The sequence below is a fragment of the Erythranthe guttata genome, chromosome 4, assembly GCF_056151865.1.
Source record: "Erythranthe guttata isolate IM_541 chromosome 4, IM_541, whole genome shotgun sequence".
NCBI classification, from domain to species: domain Eukaryota; kingdom Viridiplantae; phylum Streptophyta; class Magnoliopsida; order Lamiales; family Phrymaceae; genus Erythranthe; species Erythranthe guttata.
Genome location: NC_142536.1, coordinates 17,498,872 through 17,515,322, shown reverse-complemented (window position 1 = coordinate 17,515,322; position 16,451 = coordinate 17,498,872). Strand labels below are relative to the sequence as shown.

Sequence of the window (16,451 nt, the reverse complement as noted above, 5' to 3'; positions counted from 1 at the left end):
CCAAAATACGTAGGAAATGTTAATTAATGGCCAACTTGGATTAAATATTATGTCATATGGTAGACTCTTTTGTCACATTTTTGCAGCAATAATTTCACAAACAAATGAAGAAGACTTGTCCCAAACTAATAATTAATTGTGTTTGTTTTACTAATCTCACACAAACTTCATTCAACTAGAAGTGGAGTAATTCTTCTTCATATGCATTTGCTTATGATTTTTTTTTTATACATAAAAAGCCAGTACTACATTACTTCACAATCAAACATTTTTGTACATAGATGAGCTGTTGCTCTTAGAGAAGTTTGTGAGAGATCTTTGTGTGTGTGTGTGTGTGTGTGTGTGGGTGTGGGTGTGTGTGTGTGAGAGAGAGAGAGAGAGAGAGAGAGAGAGAGAGAGAGAGAGAGAGAGAGAGAGAGAGAGAGAGAGAGAGAGAGAGAGAGAGAGAGAGAGAGAGAGAGAGAGAGAGAGAGAGAGAGAGAGAGAGAGAGAGAGAGAGAGAGAGAGAGAGAGAGAGAGAGAGAGAGAGAGAGTATTCAAAGAGATGGCTTATGGTGCTGTTTGTTGTCTTGAGCTGACAATTGAGCGGCTTTTTAAATCATCTCATATTTCCATTGTTCAAAATTCATCCAATCAAATCTTAAAACATTTGTACGATGAGATTCTTTCTTTAAAAGAAGCTCTTGGAGAATTCGATGAAAGGAGGAGCACAATTAACATGAAGATGGTCAAAACTTTGGAGGCAGGAATCATAGATGCGATTTACGAATTCGAAGATGTGCTTGAACCCCATGTCACAAATCAGTTCCATTCGCAATCCGAAAAAGAGACTAATCATCCTCCATTAATGGTATACTCAGTGGATCTGCATGAAATAGAGCAAGATATCGATTCATTTATCCAAACAATGAACAAGATGCAGAGGGCCTACATTCATGAGTTGCGCAACCCTTCTCCCGACGGCGAAGAAGAAGAAGAAGATGATAGTTTGGTCTCTTCAAGAATTGATTTTGGTGGAAAAGATGATTCTTATAACATGGTTGGATCATCCGATCTATTTAAGAGAATCAAAGACCGGCTTACTTCCTCACAATCTGAAACGGCGTTTGTGTCGCTCTTGGGGATGGCAGGCATTGGCAAAACTACTCTTGCAAAGAAACTCTTTCAAGATCCCTTCATTGTGAGTCGTTTCAGCGCACGTGTGTTCGTGACAATAGGCCCGAAATATCGATTTTCGGACATCTTGGTGGATATTCTAAGACAACTAAATGCTCCCGGCATTGATGAAGTAGTGCTTGTGGAAAGCGAAAAAGTATTGGGCGAGTTGAAAATGATGGTTTACAAAAGTTTAAAGAATTTGAGGTTCTTGGTCGTGTTCGATGATGTATGGGACATAGAGCTATATTTTGGCTCATTTCCAAACAACCAAAATGGAAGTCGAGTGTTGCTCACAACTAGGATTGAAGAAGTCGCTCAGTCTGCTCACCCTTTGAGTACTTTCAAAATACCCTTCCTTGATAAGAAAGAAAGTTGGAATCTTCTTCGTGAGAAGGTGTTTGGTGAACAAGAGTCGTTCTCTTATGAACTTGCAAAAGCTGGAAAGAAGATTGCGGAGAATTGTGAAGGACTTCCACTTACAATAGTCACAGTTGCCAACATCCTTTCCAAAGCTGACAAGACTTTAGAGTACTGGAACAAAATAGCTGATGAGAAACAAAATTCGGTTTACAAGGATGCGTACGATCAAATGTCGAAGGTACTATATCCAAGCTACGACTACTTAGATCAACATTTAAAAGCATGTTTTTTATGCATTGGAGCTTTCCCACAAAATTGTTTGAAATACCCATCCCAATTGATCGACTTGTGGAGTGCTGAAGGATTTCTCGACTTAAATGGTACCGATGGTTATATGGTTCAGCTTTTCAGCAGAAATGTTATCATGTTCGACGAAAAAACATGCGCATATCACCTTCATTCATCCTTTTGGTACATGTGTAATAAGGAAGCTACCAAGACCAAGTTGTTCTATGCCTTAAATTGTCCTGCCGATGCTTTACCAGAAGAAGGTATAAAAAGCAAGCGCCGATTGTGCATACGAAATAATGTTCTACTTGCCATGGAAGATGTGCAAAAATCGATTGCATCTGCTTCAACAGTACGCTCTCTCATATGTACTGGTCCTTTTCATCGTTATCCAGTAAAGTTGTTTTTGGAAGATTTAAGGTTGCTCAGGGTATTGCACGCTTGTGGTATCAGATTCTACGAATTCCCAATGGAAGTGGTGAAACTAGTTCAACTAAGACACCTCGACCTCGTTTACGGTGGAACTCTCCCTACTTTCATTTCCAAACTTCGGAACCTTCAGCAATTAATTGTTAAACAACATCAGATCATCGTAAAATCTAATGGAAATATATCGTATCTGCCTATTGAGATATGGAATATGAAAGAATTGAAGTATCTCCAGGCAGCGGGGAGAGACATGCCACGTCCATGTGGTGAAGGATCTCTCCTACCAAACCTCTTAAAACTAAATGGTGTCGGTCCTCAAAGTTGTAACAAATATGTGCTCGAAAAAACACCTAATCTCAAGGAATTATCGATTAGAATCGATCTACCTATTGAAGCTAGTGAGCCCTTCACCTGCTTTGATCACATTTCCCATCTCCATCAATTGAACAAACTACAATGCTCTGTTATGAATCCTGTGTTGAAGACGACATTTTCGACGACAGAGGTTGTCAGCCCACTTGCTCCTCTTTCGGACATCCCATCAAGTCTTACAGAGTTAATGTTGTGTGGCTTCGGATATCCGTGGGAAGAAATAAGCAAGATTTCTTCATTGCCTAATCTTAAATATCTGACGTTGGACTGCTACGCCTTTCGAGGCCCAAAGTGGGAGGTTCTTGGCGACGAATTCCCGAAGCTTGAAAGTCTTCAAATTGAGGGCACTGATCTGGAGCAATGGACGTCTCGAAGTTACTGCTGCCTCCCTGCGATATTGTTCGTTAGGATCGCAAACTGCTACAAGTTAAAAGAGATCCCTCTCGCATTTGGTACATCTATTCGAAGCATGCAAGTCGACGACTGCAGCACGAAGGCCATCGAGTGTGCAAAAGAGTTAAATCGGGATTGGGAAGACAAATATGGTGATAAAAATTTATTATCTGTTTATGTCCGTTCTTCATGGGATGATTCTCCACAAGGTTAAGTCATTCAATTTTTGATTCTATTTATTAAGAGTGAAATTATAAATATTATTATATTGATCTTGAAATTAAACAAGGGTAAATTCTACTTTCCTCCATTTTACTTTGGTTCGGTATCACTTTATCCCCTTCTACCCTCGATCGCATCGATTTGTCCATCTTACTTCAAAAATTGTCTCAATATGACCTTAACACCGTTTGATTTAAGCTCTGAAATTAGAAAAATGCCACCTCTGCCATTTTAAATAATTATTAAAAAACAATAAAAAAGAAAAAAAAAATTAATAAAAACTTCAAGACAACGAGAAAATATAGTCCAGGACGTCAGCCACAATTTATTTTTAAATTTTTTTATTTTTTTTTTAATTTTTAATAATTATTTAAACTGGGAGGGGTGATTTTTTTTATAATTTTCAGACTTAAATTAAACAGTGTGAATGTCAAATGTCTGAAAACTAACAGCGAGGGCCACATTGAGACAATTTTTCAAATACAGGGGATAAATCGATACAATTAAGAATAAAATGGGATAAAGTGATATCGAGTCAAAGTACAGTAGGGAAAATAAAATTTACCCATTAAACAATTATTACCGAAACTGATTCGTTATTTTTGTTTTCGTGTTAGTCTAGGCAAGAAATAATGCACCGGGATTTACTCGTTTCCCAGCAAGGATCACTGAATATGTTGACTGACTTTGATGCTGTGAAATCAATGAAGCAGCCGATGTGTAAGCAAAAATGGGGGCACTTTTGATGAAATAAAATGTTGTGTTTTTTGTAACTTGTAATATTATACATGCGGTTTGTTTTTTGTTAAGAGAAAATATTATTTTAGCTTGTACCAAAAGGCGAAACCCCTCTCTCCAGGGGCCCTTATGAGCCCATCATAAGGAACTTTTGTATACTACTCAAAATTTATTTATTTCAATATACGAACTTTTGTATGCTATTCAAAAATCGCTTCTTTGGATAAGCGATTTATGTTTGTTTGTTTGTTTTTTTTTTTTTTTGGCTTGACTATTCCAAAATTATTAAACAGTTTTATGATAAGCTATTTCTTGACATGTTGCATATCTCCTTCTTGGATTTAGATCAGTCCACAAGTAACGTTGTACAACTTATCGAGTACAAGTGAGATCAAGATTTTTATTTTTTTTGTTGAAATGGTGATTTGTAAAAACAAGTAAAACTTAGGTGGTGTAATACTATTTAGCCGTTAAAATATTACTACTAATATCAAAGATTATTCATTTCAACTAAAAAAACAGAAATTCTAACTGCGAGAAGTCAAGATTCCTTAAATGATTGGAATGTCTCATCGGACGGGTAGAGGAGACTTGAGTACTTGAGCGGCATGAATACTGCCATTCGGCAGCTATTGTTTTCTTATAAAACCCAATAGTTTATTTAATTTAGTTGAATTTTTAAAGAGAATAATACAATAAATAGTATAATTATTTATTCAGATAGAATTATAGTAAGCATTTTCTAGGAATATAATTAGTATTATTTGTTTCAATGGCCAAAGCTGGAAGTCGTCTTTCATTTTTAGCACCCTGCAAGTCAATGTCATGATTTTGACCTTTTACTTAGATATAAATTTCACACACAAATAATGCCTATAATATTAAATATATTGAAATTAATTAGAAATTTTAATTGAAAATCAAAAGTGAGTAAAGGGGTGCATGATCGATCGCATACTTTTAAGCAGAGCCGGTACTGAGGGGAGGCGAAGTAGGCGACGCCTAGAGCCCCCGAATTTTTACGAAAATTTGGGGCCCCCAAATTATTTTATATACACTTATTTTTAAAAATTTATTATATATAATATTTTGGAACATCGGTACTAAAATAAATTTAAACTAAATGATCAATAGATATTTTTGAAATATTCTTAACATTGGGGCCCCTAAATATTAAATTTATAATGTCTTAATTACTGATTTATATTCTAAAATAAGAATCGATATCTATTAGTGTATTCAAGTTTATAAATATTTTTGAAGTCTATTTTCTATAAAAATTATACGTTACGGGAGGAAGTGAACTAGCAAATCATATTGTTAATTTTGAATTTTTGTCCATATTTTTAGTTACTTTATATTCATACATTTCAAAAAATATTTCGGGGGCACTGCCCCCGAACCCCCATAATCTTTTATTTCTTCATTTTTAGAAAAATATATTTATATTTTTTCTACTACATTCAATTTCGAACACCCGTTAATAAAAAAAATGGTTCATCAAATCGGGGCCCCTGTCTTCAGTTGTTCTTTAAACCTCGCCTAGGGCCCCCAAATTCCCAGGAACGGCCCCTGCTTTTAAGTGCATTATTCTGGGACGACCTAGCGATTGGAGCAAGTGAATTTAATGACCTGAGTTTAAATTTTTTGTGATCAGCGCTCGTAGGTTGAGTTTGTCACACATAATTAACCTAATGTGGTTTACGTCTCTCGTATAGCTTTCAAGTTATTATACGCTAGTGTAGGTTTACTCAGTGTATTTATATGGTTGGCTTCGGGTGGAATTCCAATTTACGTCGGTTCCGATCTGAAAAGCTCCGATTTTGGAACAACTTTTTTCACTCCAACATCCGAAATTCCGATTTCTGAATTTTTTCGATTTGTTTTGGATTGGAATTGGAATTGTATACAATAAAGCAGGAATTTTTGATTTTCGATCCGATTTAATTTCCGAAAAATTCCGATATTTTCCGAAAAATACACCTATAAATAATATATATATATATTATATAATACTTATTTTTCCGAAAAATACACCTATAAGTTTTGATTTAAGATTTTGACACAACAAATTGTTGTTAGAAGTTTTATTGCATATTATGCGGGAAAATTACATTTTTCGTCCTCATACTTTACTCACTTTTTCAAAATTGTCCCTAAACATTTTGGAGTTACAATAGTAGTCCTTAATCATGCCATTTTTTGACAGAATTGGTCCGCCGTTAATTTTTGCCGTTAAGTTGGATTGAAAATGGCATGTGCCTCTCACATGCCTTCAATTTACAACACTACATGAAAATGGACTTTCAACAAAACGCATTGCGTCTTGTTAAAACATATTTTTTTATAATTATTATTTTTAATTAAAATTTAATATAAAATTGAAATCACGTAAATTCCAAAAAAATCAACTCATTTCGGAAATATTGTTTAAAAATCAAAATATAGTTTAAAAATTTAAAATATTGTTCCAAAATCGGCATTTTTGGAATTCAATTAAAATATATCGTTTCAAACCAAAATAAAAAACCCCATAGGAATTGGGGAATTAGAAGTCTCCATTCCAATTTTCACCTCTAGTCAATTCCAAAAATCTCAATTGTGAGACAATATGTGGAGTTTTAAATCATTCAATATTGGTGAAAATTGGAAAGAATTTTTCTTATGCCGCCTAGTTTGATCGAATTTTTATTTTATTTTAAAATAATATTTTCATTCAATTTCCAAAAGTTCCGATTTTAAAACACAATATTATTTTTTAGACAATATTATGTATTTTTAAACAATATTTCTGAATTTATTTTGAAAAAAAATATCGAGTTTTAGATTATTAAATAAGGGTGAAAATTGGAACGGAGTTTTCTTACTCCGCCTATTACGATCAGATTTTTATTTTATTTAAAACAATAATTTTCATTTGGATTAAAGAAATTCCGGTTTTAAAACATTATATTATTATTTGAGACAATGCTTCTAAAAATATTTTGAAATAATTTATCAAGTTTTACATTATTAAATTAGGGTGAAGATTGAAATGGAGGTTTCTTATCCCACCTATTCAGATCGAATTTTTATTTTATTTTGAAACAATGTTTTCATTTGAATTCCGAAAATCTTGATTTTGAAAGCAATATTTCATTTTTTAAAATAATTTTTCAATTGTTTAAAGAATATTTCTCAAAATAATTTAAAACAATATATATCGATTTTGTTTTTTTGGAATTTATATAATTTCGAATTTCAATCAAGTTTTAATTATGAAAAATTTGTTTTAACAAGATGCAACGCGTGTTGTTGAAAGTCCACTTTCATGTAGTGTTGTAAATTGAAGGCATGTGAGAGGCACATGCCATTTTCCATCCAACTTAACGGCAAAAATTAACGGCGGACCAATTATGTCTAAAAATGGCATGATTAAGGACTACTATTGTAACTCCAAAATGTTTAGGGACAAAGTGGGTAAAGTATGAGGACGAAAAATGTAATTTTCCCCATATTATGCTGCATTGCTTTGTTTATTTTTATTTATTTTGTTTGAACTGAAATTTATTAGTTATTAGTTTTACTTTTATCGACATGGATGTACTTATTTTTAAAAAATTATGAACATTTTAGAAAATTTCCGCTAAGTTTTGAAATTTTAAAACTTGTGTGATTTTCAATTTTTTTTGAAATTCGGAAATTTCCGGGCCTTTTGGAATTGAAATAAATTTTTAGATTCCGAAAATTTTGAAATTGGAATTGGAATTGATTTTGAACTTCCGATTTATTTTTCGAAAAGGCTAATTTCAATTCGATCCATCCGACTTTCACCCTTAGCTACGGGTTCCTTCATTCCCAAAAAAAAAAAGTTGGTTGTGGTTCCTTCTTTACCAAAAAAAAATAGTATGTTCAACAATTTATCATAAATTAAGTTAAGGCTACGGTTATATGCAAGACTAAAACCACTTGTGCAAGACCAAATTAAAATTTTCAATATATAAATACTATAATACCCTTACTTGTTAAAAAGAATTATCAAAATTATATTGACTTAATCCCACTTTGCACCCTTGAAACATAGTTTTTTAATACTTTGTTGTCCAAAAAAATTAATAAATTTGAGTTGGCCACGTGGAATATGAGAATATGAGAGGCATAAAATTGTCGTGTAAAGCCACGTGGAATATGAGAATGCCACATAATAACAGAACACGTGCCAGCCGTATGCATACCGGGCCCTCGTTTCAAGCAAAACAAGCAATCCACGCATTAGCAATAATCAAATTGACTAAGGGGGTGTTTGCAAATGATTATTTAAAAGCAGAAGTTAGTAATTGTGATTTAAGTTAGTTTTAATTGCTTATTTCTAAAAGTTGGGGGTGTTTGCAAATATTTCGGAAAATGAACTAAAATTGAAAAAGCAGGGTTAGGGGTGCTTTTAAAAAAATAGCTTAAAGCAGATTATTTTAAGAGAAGCAAAAGCAAAAGTTGATTTTGCAAACACCTAAAAACAGATTATGAGCAAAAAAAACCGCATAATCACTTTCGAAAAGCATTTGCAAACACCACCTAAATCCCAACTAACCCGGCCCGTTTAAAATATTAATTTGATCATCATATCATATATATCAAACGCCACTTCCATGCCTCTCTATTCTCATCATCTAAACTCAAATTAATTCTTCCAACATTCCTATAAATTTGCTCACAACTCCACAAAACAATTAAATCAATTAATCATTTATATTCATATTCATATTCATATTTAATTTCACGATGAGTTCTTCAATAGCAACATTGATCATCTTCTTCATCATCCTATCCAATTTCTCCCTCCAAGTCGTGTCGGCGGCGGAGGATTGCGGCGCCGATGAAAACGACGGCTGCACCGACAAGAAGAAGGCGTTGCCGCTCAAAATAATCGCAATCGTGACAATCCTAATCAGCAGCATGATCGGCGTCTGCTTGCCACTCGTCAGCCAGTCGGTTCCGGCTCTCAGTCCGGAGCGCAGCCTCTTCGTCATCGTCAAAGCCTTCGCTGCCGGTATTATCCTGGCCACCGGATTCATGCATGTCTTGCCGGATTCTTTCGACATGCTGTCGTCCACGTGTCTGAAAGAAAACCCGTGGCACAAGTTCCCATTCACCGGATTCGTCGCAATGCTCTCCGCGATTGTGACTCTCATAATCGACTCCATGGCGACAAGCGTCTACTCTAAGAAACATAGCTCGGGAGCTGTCAAGCCGGAGTCTGGCGGCGAACTGGAGGAGCTGCCGGTGGTGGTGCAAGCTGGCGGCGGCCATTCTCATGGCCATGGACACCACCATGGAGGCAAGTTGGCAGTCGAGGGTGCGCAACTTCTCCGTTACCGAGTCATCGCCATGGTTAGTACTTCAATAACAATTTTAAAATAAGGTCATATTATGGCCACCCCTGAGTTATGGTAAAAAACTACCCTTCTGTTTGAGTAATTACAGTCACCCATCAACTATATATGTATTATTTTACGAAAATACTCCTTCATAGGTAAATTTAGGGTTGTTAAATCGATAAAACCGAACTAAAACTTCGGTACGCCAACATTTAATACCGATTACTGAACTGAATATACGATTTGGTTCGATGATAACCGAATTACATAAATTTTATGTAAAAAATATTTAAAAGGAGGAGTGGCTGTAATTACCCAAACAAGAGGGATTTTTTTGTAATTTGTCCATATCTCAGTGGTGGCTGCAACTTCCCCTTAAAATAATCATCAACTATTTTTTTATTAAGTACATTTTGCCCCCAAACTTTGACGCATTTTGCACATCACCCCTACACAAAACGGAATTGCATGGTGCCCCCAAACTCTATTATTTGGAGCACCGTTTCTGAAATTGGCAATTTTTGGCCAAACCCTTGCCTGAATTGTGAGCGTGCGATTGGCACGTATTTTATTAGGGGCAAAATAGTCAAATCACCACTTTGGAACTAGATTAACAAAAAAGAAAACATTAATTGGATAAGAAACATGGATGAATTGATGAAGAGTATGCATTAACATGGCAGGTTTTGGAGCTCGGAATAATAGTTCACTCAATAGTGATAGGCTTGTCGCTCGGCGCCTCTAACAACACTTGCTCCATCAAAGGATTAATTGCTGCACTATGCTTCCATCAAATGTTTGAAGGAATGGGTCTTGGTGGTTGCATTCTCCAGGTAATTAATTTATGGGCAAATTGCACATCACCCCCTCTAAATTTCACATATCCGTACTTTACCCCCTCAATGTTTTTTAAAATGTTATTTTTATTGCACGTTGAAACCAAAATAGTATTTCGAGGGGTATCACTTTTTTTAATTTATTAATTACTATTTTATTTCGGTTGTTAAATAATATAATAGAATATTTATTTACCAGCCGTTTTGAATAATAAATAATGCAGGCAGAGTACAAGTTCATAAAGAAAGCAGCAATGGCGTTTTTCTTCAGTGTGACGACACCATTCGGAATAGCACTGGGGCTAGCATTGTCCAGCACTTACAAAGAGAACAGCCCTCGATCGCTGATCACCGTCGGATTGCTTAACGCGTCGTCTGCGGGGCTGTTGATCTATATGGCTCTGGTTGATCTATTGGCTGCTGATTTCATGGGGCCGAAGCTGCAGGGAAGTATCAAACTCCAAATCAAGTCTTACATTGCTGTTCTCTTGGGTGCTGGTGGGATGTCTCTAATGGCAAAATGGGCTTGAAATCTACTATATGTATGTTGTTTTCGAAGGAAAAACAAAAATATGTTGTGTGTAATTCAGTGTCGTTTAAATAAAATATACCATATTGCAATTTTTTAGATACATGAACTATAAATTTCTAGTGTAATTGTGTGTCATTTCATGGTTTTATATAGGGCTAAGTTCAGTTTGCACCCCTGAACTATGGGGTATGTATCGAAGACCTCTTTGAAATATGAAATGTATAAAATTGGTCCCTCCGTTCCCAATTCGTTTGTTCTACGCTGATGTGTAGGAAGATATATATAAAATTTACGTACCAAGATGATTTCACCAAAAAAAATTAGGGCAAATTGCACATATCGCCCTGTAAATTTCTAATTTTTGCGCTTTACCCCTTTAAATTTTTTAAAAGTGAATGTTTTGAACATTGTCCCAATAGCAAAACTCCGATGGATTACTCATCGGAATTGAGTATTTCTGTTGCACGTTGTCCCTATAAATGTTATTTTTGTAGCCGTTGCCCCTTACAAACATTACATTTTTTGCACGTTGCCCCTTTAAAATGTTATTTTTGTTGCACAATGTCCTCAAAAAATTGGCTTATGGGACAAAGTGCAACCAAAATAATATTTTGAAGGGGGAATATACATTTATTAAATTGTTTGAGGGAAAGTGCAAAAATGGAAAATTTTTAGGGGCTCAAGTGCATTTTGTCCCAAAAAATTACCCATGATTTGTTTTAGGGCAATTGCATGTTACCCCCTATAAATATTTATTTTTTGCATTTTACCCCCTCAAAATTTAAAAAAGTGAATGCCCCCTTCAAAATTTTATACTTGTTGGCTGTTGTTGCCCATTAAAAACACTAATTTTCTACAGATTGCCCCTTTAAAATGTTATTTTTGTTGCACAATGCCTACCGAAAATTGGCATTTGGGGTAAACTGCATCCAAATCAATATTTCGAGGTGGGGTTATCTCTTTTCTGAATTTTTAGAGGCAAAAGTGCCATAATAGGAAATTTATAGGGGGTGAAGTGCAATTTGTCCTTTCTTTTATTATAGTAAAATTAAGGGCATATAGCATTTCAGCCCCTAAAAAATAGGGTTTGTTTATATTTGGGTGTTATTTGTTGATAAGGGCATATTCGTCCTCTTTGGTTTTGATGTGATAAAATTAGATTAATTTACGCGCTTGAACTAATAAACATCTTTATGTGGGTTTGAACTAATAAAAAAATGGTCAATATTGGTTAATAAATGTTAACCGGGTTTGAGGGATGAAAATGACATAAATTAGAATTTAAGGGGTATTTACTCAATTTCTAAGTTTCAAGTTTCAAGTTTTAGAAATTGCAATTAGGTCCCAATGTCTAAATTAATTCTTATTCGGGGCAAGGGCCAATATGCAAAAATACAATCTGATTATGGTCTCTGAAATTTTCAAAATTATATATCCCCAAATTATATGATTTCTATGAAAATACAGAAATATTTTCTAAATTTCACTTTCACCCCCAAGTTGGGTTTATTATTATTTTATTTATTTATTTATTATTATCGTATATTAATTGAGAAGCATAAGTTGGGTGTTAGTTAATTTTGAAAAGTCAAGAGTCAAAAAGGAAAAGTGAAGAACTATTATAGCTGTTGCCTGTTGGACAGTGGATGCAACTATTCCGAGTGTTTGGCGCTTTCACATTTATCTTTCATTAATTGTTTGGCGCTTTCACATTTATTGTTTCTGTTAACGCGGTACAGTTTCTTCCTAACTAACTTAGAGTTCTAAAACACTAAAAACAATCTTCTTTCTCTCACATAAATCTTCAATGGAGAAGAGTTGTTCCATACTTCCAGTTCACTCAAATTAGTGTTAGATCTTAGAGAGAGAGAGAGAGAGAGAGAGAGAGAGAGAGAGAGAGAGAGAGAGAGAGAGTTGAAAGATGGCTTATGGTGCTGTTTCTTCTCTTGAGCTGACAATTGAGCGCCTTTTGAATTCATCACATATTCCGATTGTTCAAAATTCATCCCCACAAATAATTAACCTTTTGTACGATGAGATTCTTTCTTTAAAAGAAGCTCTCGGAGAATTCAATGCATGGAGGAGCACCATTAACATGAAGATGGTCAAAACTTTGGAGGAGAAATCATACATGTTGTACACAAATTCGAAGATGTAATCGACCTCCATCTCTCAAATCAGTTCCATTCACCACAATCTGACGAAGAGACCGATCATCCTCCGTTAATGGTTCACTCATTAGATGTGGAGGAAATAAAGCAAGATGTCGATTCCTTTATCGAAACGGTGAACATCATGAAGAGGGCCTATATCCACGAGTTACGCAACCCTTCACCCGAAGAAGATGATGATGTTGTCCCGTCAAGAGTTGATTTTGATGGAAATGAGTCTAAGATGGTTGGTTTATCTGGTTTTTTTACGACAATCAAAGATCGACTCAATTCCCCAATATCTGAATGGATGATTGTGTCGCTCTATGCGATGGCCGGCATCGGTAAGACTACTCTTGCCAATAAACTCTTCCAAGATCCATTCGTTGTGAGTCAATACAGCACACGTGTGTTCGTCACCATAGGTCCGAAATATCGACTAGCGCACATCTTGGTAGATATTCTAATACAAGTGAATAATGGTGCTGGCTTTGATGAAATAGTGCCTATGGAAGGGGAACAATTATTAGTCGAGTTGAAAAGGATGGTGTTCAAAAGTTTAAGGTTTTTGAGATTCTTGATCGTGCTTGACGATGTATGGGATAGAGAGCTCTGTTATGAGTTGGCGAAGTTATTCCCAAACGACTATACAGAAAGTCGAGTATTGCTGACAACAAGGCTATACGAAGTAGCCGCATGTGCTTACCCTCTGAATACTTTCAGAGTACCCTTCCTTGATAAGAAAGAAAGCTGGGATCTTCTTCGGACGAAGGTGTTTGGTGAACAAGAGTCGTTATCTTACAAACTTGAGAAAGCTGGAAAGAAGATTGCCGAGAACTGTGAAGGTCTTCCTCTTACAATCGTCACTGTTGCCAATATCCTGTCAGAAGCCGACAAGACAATAGAGTACTGGAACGAGGTAGCTACTGACAAACAAAATTCAGTATACAACGATGCATATGATCAAATGTTGAAGGTACTATATCGAAGCTATGACTATTTACCCCAACATTTAAAAGCATGTTTTCTTTACATTGGAGCTTTCCCGCAAAATTATTGGGTATATGGATACCATTTGACCAACTTGTGGAGTGCTGAAGGATTTCTTAACACAAAATCAATGCATTACTCACACCCGCCCATGAGTTCCACGAATGGTACCCATCCTTATTTGTTTGAGCTTTCTTGCAAAAATGTTACTATGTACTACACAGACATAATCAAATATCAACTTCATTCATCCTTTTGGTACCTGTGTAACAAAGAAGCTGCCAAGAACAAGTTTTTCTATGCCTTCAATTGTCGTGCTGATGCTTTAACAGAAGAAGATGTAAACTACCAACGACGATTGTGCACACGAAACAGTGTTTTACTTGCCATCGAAGATGTGCGCAACTCAATCTCATCTGCTTCAACGGTACGCTCTCTTCTATGTATCGGTCCACATCATCATTATCCAATACCAGTGAGTTTGGAAAATTTGAGATTGCTCAGGGTATTGGAAACTCTTTCAATTAGATCTTATGAGTTCCCAATGGAAGTGTTGAAACTAGTTCAACTAAAATACCTAGGCCTCTCTTATGATGGAAACCTCCCTACTTCCATTTCCAAACTGTGGAACCTTCAGTACTTGATTGTTAGTCGACATAGCGCCGAAAGATTTGTTGGGAATGTATCGGATATGCCCATTGAGATATGGAATATGAAGGAATTGAAGTGTGTTCAGACGGGAGGAAAAGACCTACCACATCCTTGCGAAGGATCTCTCCTACCAAACCTCCTAGAACTGAAAGGTGTCGGTCCTCAAAGTTGTACCAAAGATGTGTTTGAAAAAATCCCTAATCTAAAAGCGTTAGTAATTGGAATTCAACTGGCTCCCGATGCTACCGAGATCTTGACTTGCTTTGACCACATTTCCCATCTCCATCAACTACAAGAACTAGGATGTTACATTATGAATCCTACATTGAAGACAGAGGTTGTTACCCCACTTGCTCCTCTTTCAGACTTCCCATCAAGTCTTACAAAATTAACTTTGAGCGGCTTAGGATATCCGTGGGAAGAAATGAGAAAGATTTCTTCATTGCCAAATCTTACACATCTCGAACTGAAATTCTATGCCTTTCGAGGCCCGAAGTGGGAGGTTCGTGACAACGAATTCCAGAGTCTTGTAGATCTTGATATTCAGGACACTGATCTGGAACAATGGGAGTTTTTCGGAAATTATTGTTGCTTCCCTTCGATTGGGTTTCTTCACATCGCACATTGCTACAAGTTAAAAGAGATCCCTCTGACGTTCGGTACGTCTCTTGGAGACATTCAAGTAGTCGACTGCAATCCTATGGCTGTGGAGTGTGCAAACAAGTTAAAACGGTATTGGGACGACAAATATAGTCACGAAAATTCATTATTTGCTTATGTCCGTTCTTCATGGGATGGATGATGGGAGCATCGAGTCATCACTACCATATTGATTCTTCACAAGGTTAGTCACTCAATTTTAATTATATTTAACGGTGAATTATAAATATTATTACATTAATGCTTCGTTTGCTTTATGTTGTCTTTTTTAAACATGTTCGTGTTCATATATCAGCTACATTATTGGATTACCTTTTCTTCTATGGTGGATTGGTCAATAACGAACTTTGACTTTTCGCACATACGCCAAAATGTTATTGTTTCCACAAGACCATGGATCAAGAGGATAACAAAAGGGTGTACATTATTATCAGCTTCCATATGATCAATACCGATGCTGCTGCTATTGTACCCATAGCTGCTGCTGCGGTACTCGTAGCTTATGTGCATTGATTTCGCAGTCGCCTTAACGGCTTAACCCCTGTTTTTTTTCCGTATGTGAAGAGAGTTGAAGAATTTTGTAGAGGATGATTTTTTGACAAAGAGATGAATGACTTTTGAGATAGTTATTTTTTGGTCATTCATGAACCTGATACTTCCATGCTCATTGATCTGTTAAAATTTAGATTTTTTTTTTTTCTAGTAATAGTTCATTTGAAAGTTGGAACAGGAATTTCTGATTTCTGCCGGTTACGATTATGAAAAGTTTCAATTCTCTAACAACAATTTTCTTTCCGATTCCCGAATGTTTCAATTTTTTTAATTGGAATTGGAATTATATAAAATATAATCTTTGGAATTTTCGATTTCCAGTCCGAGTTAATTTTTGAAATTAATTCCAAAATTGTAGTTAACATTTCCTGTTGATCTATTCTGGAAGAGAGATTCTGATGGATCTATATGGAAGAGTCGTTTTGGTGTTTCGACTTAATCAATATGAGGGCTTGGAATTTTGTGGTATTTGAAAATCGATGCGCAGTGCAATTATAATCTTTAAAATTATTTTTAGGGAAAATTACAGTTTATGTCTCGGGTTAATAGCATGTTGCCACCTATACTTTGCCCGTTTTTGTGCTTTGCCACCTTAACTAAAAAAAGTTGCACGGGCACCCAAACTCGTTTTTTTACGCACATAACCACCTAAGGGGAATATTTTGGCGAATCTTCTCATTTTTCCGGCGCACGTGCGATGTACATGCTTAATGTGAGGACTTTTTAGTCTTTTAATCTGAAGATATCATGTGGGGTTAAAATTGAA

At 35.6% G+C, this 16,451-nt stretch overlaps 3 protein-coding genes across 3 annotated transcripts; all 3 read left to right on the top strand.

The window, feature by feature from the left end:
* The first annotated feature begins 254 nt into the window (after window positions 1-254).
* LOC105950405 (putative late blight resistance protein homolog R1A-10) lies at window positions 255-4,161 on the top strand. The gene is made up of 2 exons (XM_088817084.1): window positions 255-3,209; window positions 3,845-4,161. The coding sequence occupies exons 1-2, from the start codon at window positions 545-547 to the stop codon at window positions 3,853-3,855; spliced, it is 2,676 nt and encodes an 891-aa protein (XP_088673210.1). The 5' UTR covers window positions 255-544; the 3' UTR covers window positions 3,856-4,161.
* A 4,357-nt stretch (window positions 4,162-8,518) lies between these two features.
* On the top strand, window positions 8,519-10,928 carry LOC105950431 (putative zinc transporter 10). Its single transcript, XM_012973780.2, has 3 exons — window positions 8,519-9,327; window positions 9,998-10,147; window positions 10,375-10,928. The coding sequence occupies exons 1-3, from the start codon at window positions 8,719-8,721 to the stop codon at window positions 10,678-10,680; spliced, it is 1,065 nt and encodes a 354-aa protein (XP_012829234.2). The 5' UTR covers window positions 8,519-8,718; the 3' UTR covers window positions 10,681-10,928.
* A 1,512-nt stretch (window positions 10,929-12,440) lies between these two features.
* On the top strand, window positions 12,441-15,762 carry LOC105950509 (putative late blight resistance protein homolog R1A-10). Its single transcript, XM_088817083.1, has 2 exons — window positions 12,441-15,317; window positions 15,429-15,762. Exon 1 carries the CDS (start codon window positions 12,909-12,911, stop codon window positions 15,273-15,275), a length of 2,367 nt encoding a protein of 788 aa, XP_088673209.1. The 5' UTR covers window positions 12,441-12,908; the 3' UTR covers window positions 15,276-15,317; window positions 15,429-15,762.
* Window positions 15,763-16,451: the final 689 nt, after the last annotated feature.

Excerpts from the sequence above, each read along its gene's own strand:
- LOC105950405 (XM_088817084.1), top strand. The coding sequence starts at position 545 with ATGGCTTATGGTGCTGTTTGTTGTCTTGAGCTGACAATTGAGCGGCTT.
- LOC105950431 (XM_012973780.2), top strand. The coding sequence starts at position 8,719 with ATGAGTTCTTCAATAGCAACATTGATCATCTTCTTCATCATCCTATCC. Across the intron at positions 9,328-9,997 it reads GTTACCGAGTCATCGCCATG|GTTTTGGAGCTCGGAATAAT; the intron begins GTTAGTACTTCA and ends TTAACATGGCAG. Across the intron at positions 10,148-10,374 it reads TTGGTGGTTGCATTCTCCAG|GCAGAGTACAAGTTCATAAA; the intron begins GTAATTAATTTA and ends TAAATAATGCAG.
- LOC105950509 (XM_088817083.1), top strand. The coding sequence starts at position 12,909 with ATGGTTCACTCATTAGATGTGGAGGAAATAAAGCAAGATGTCGATTCC.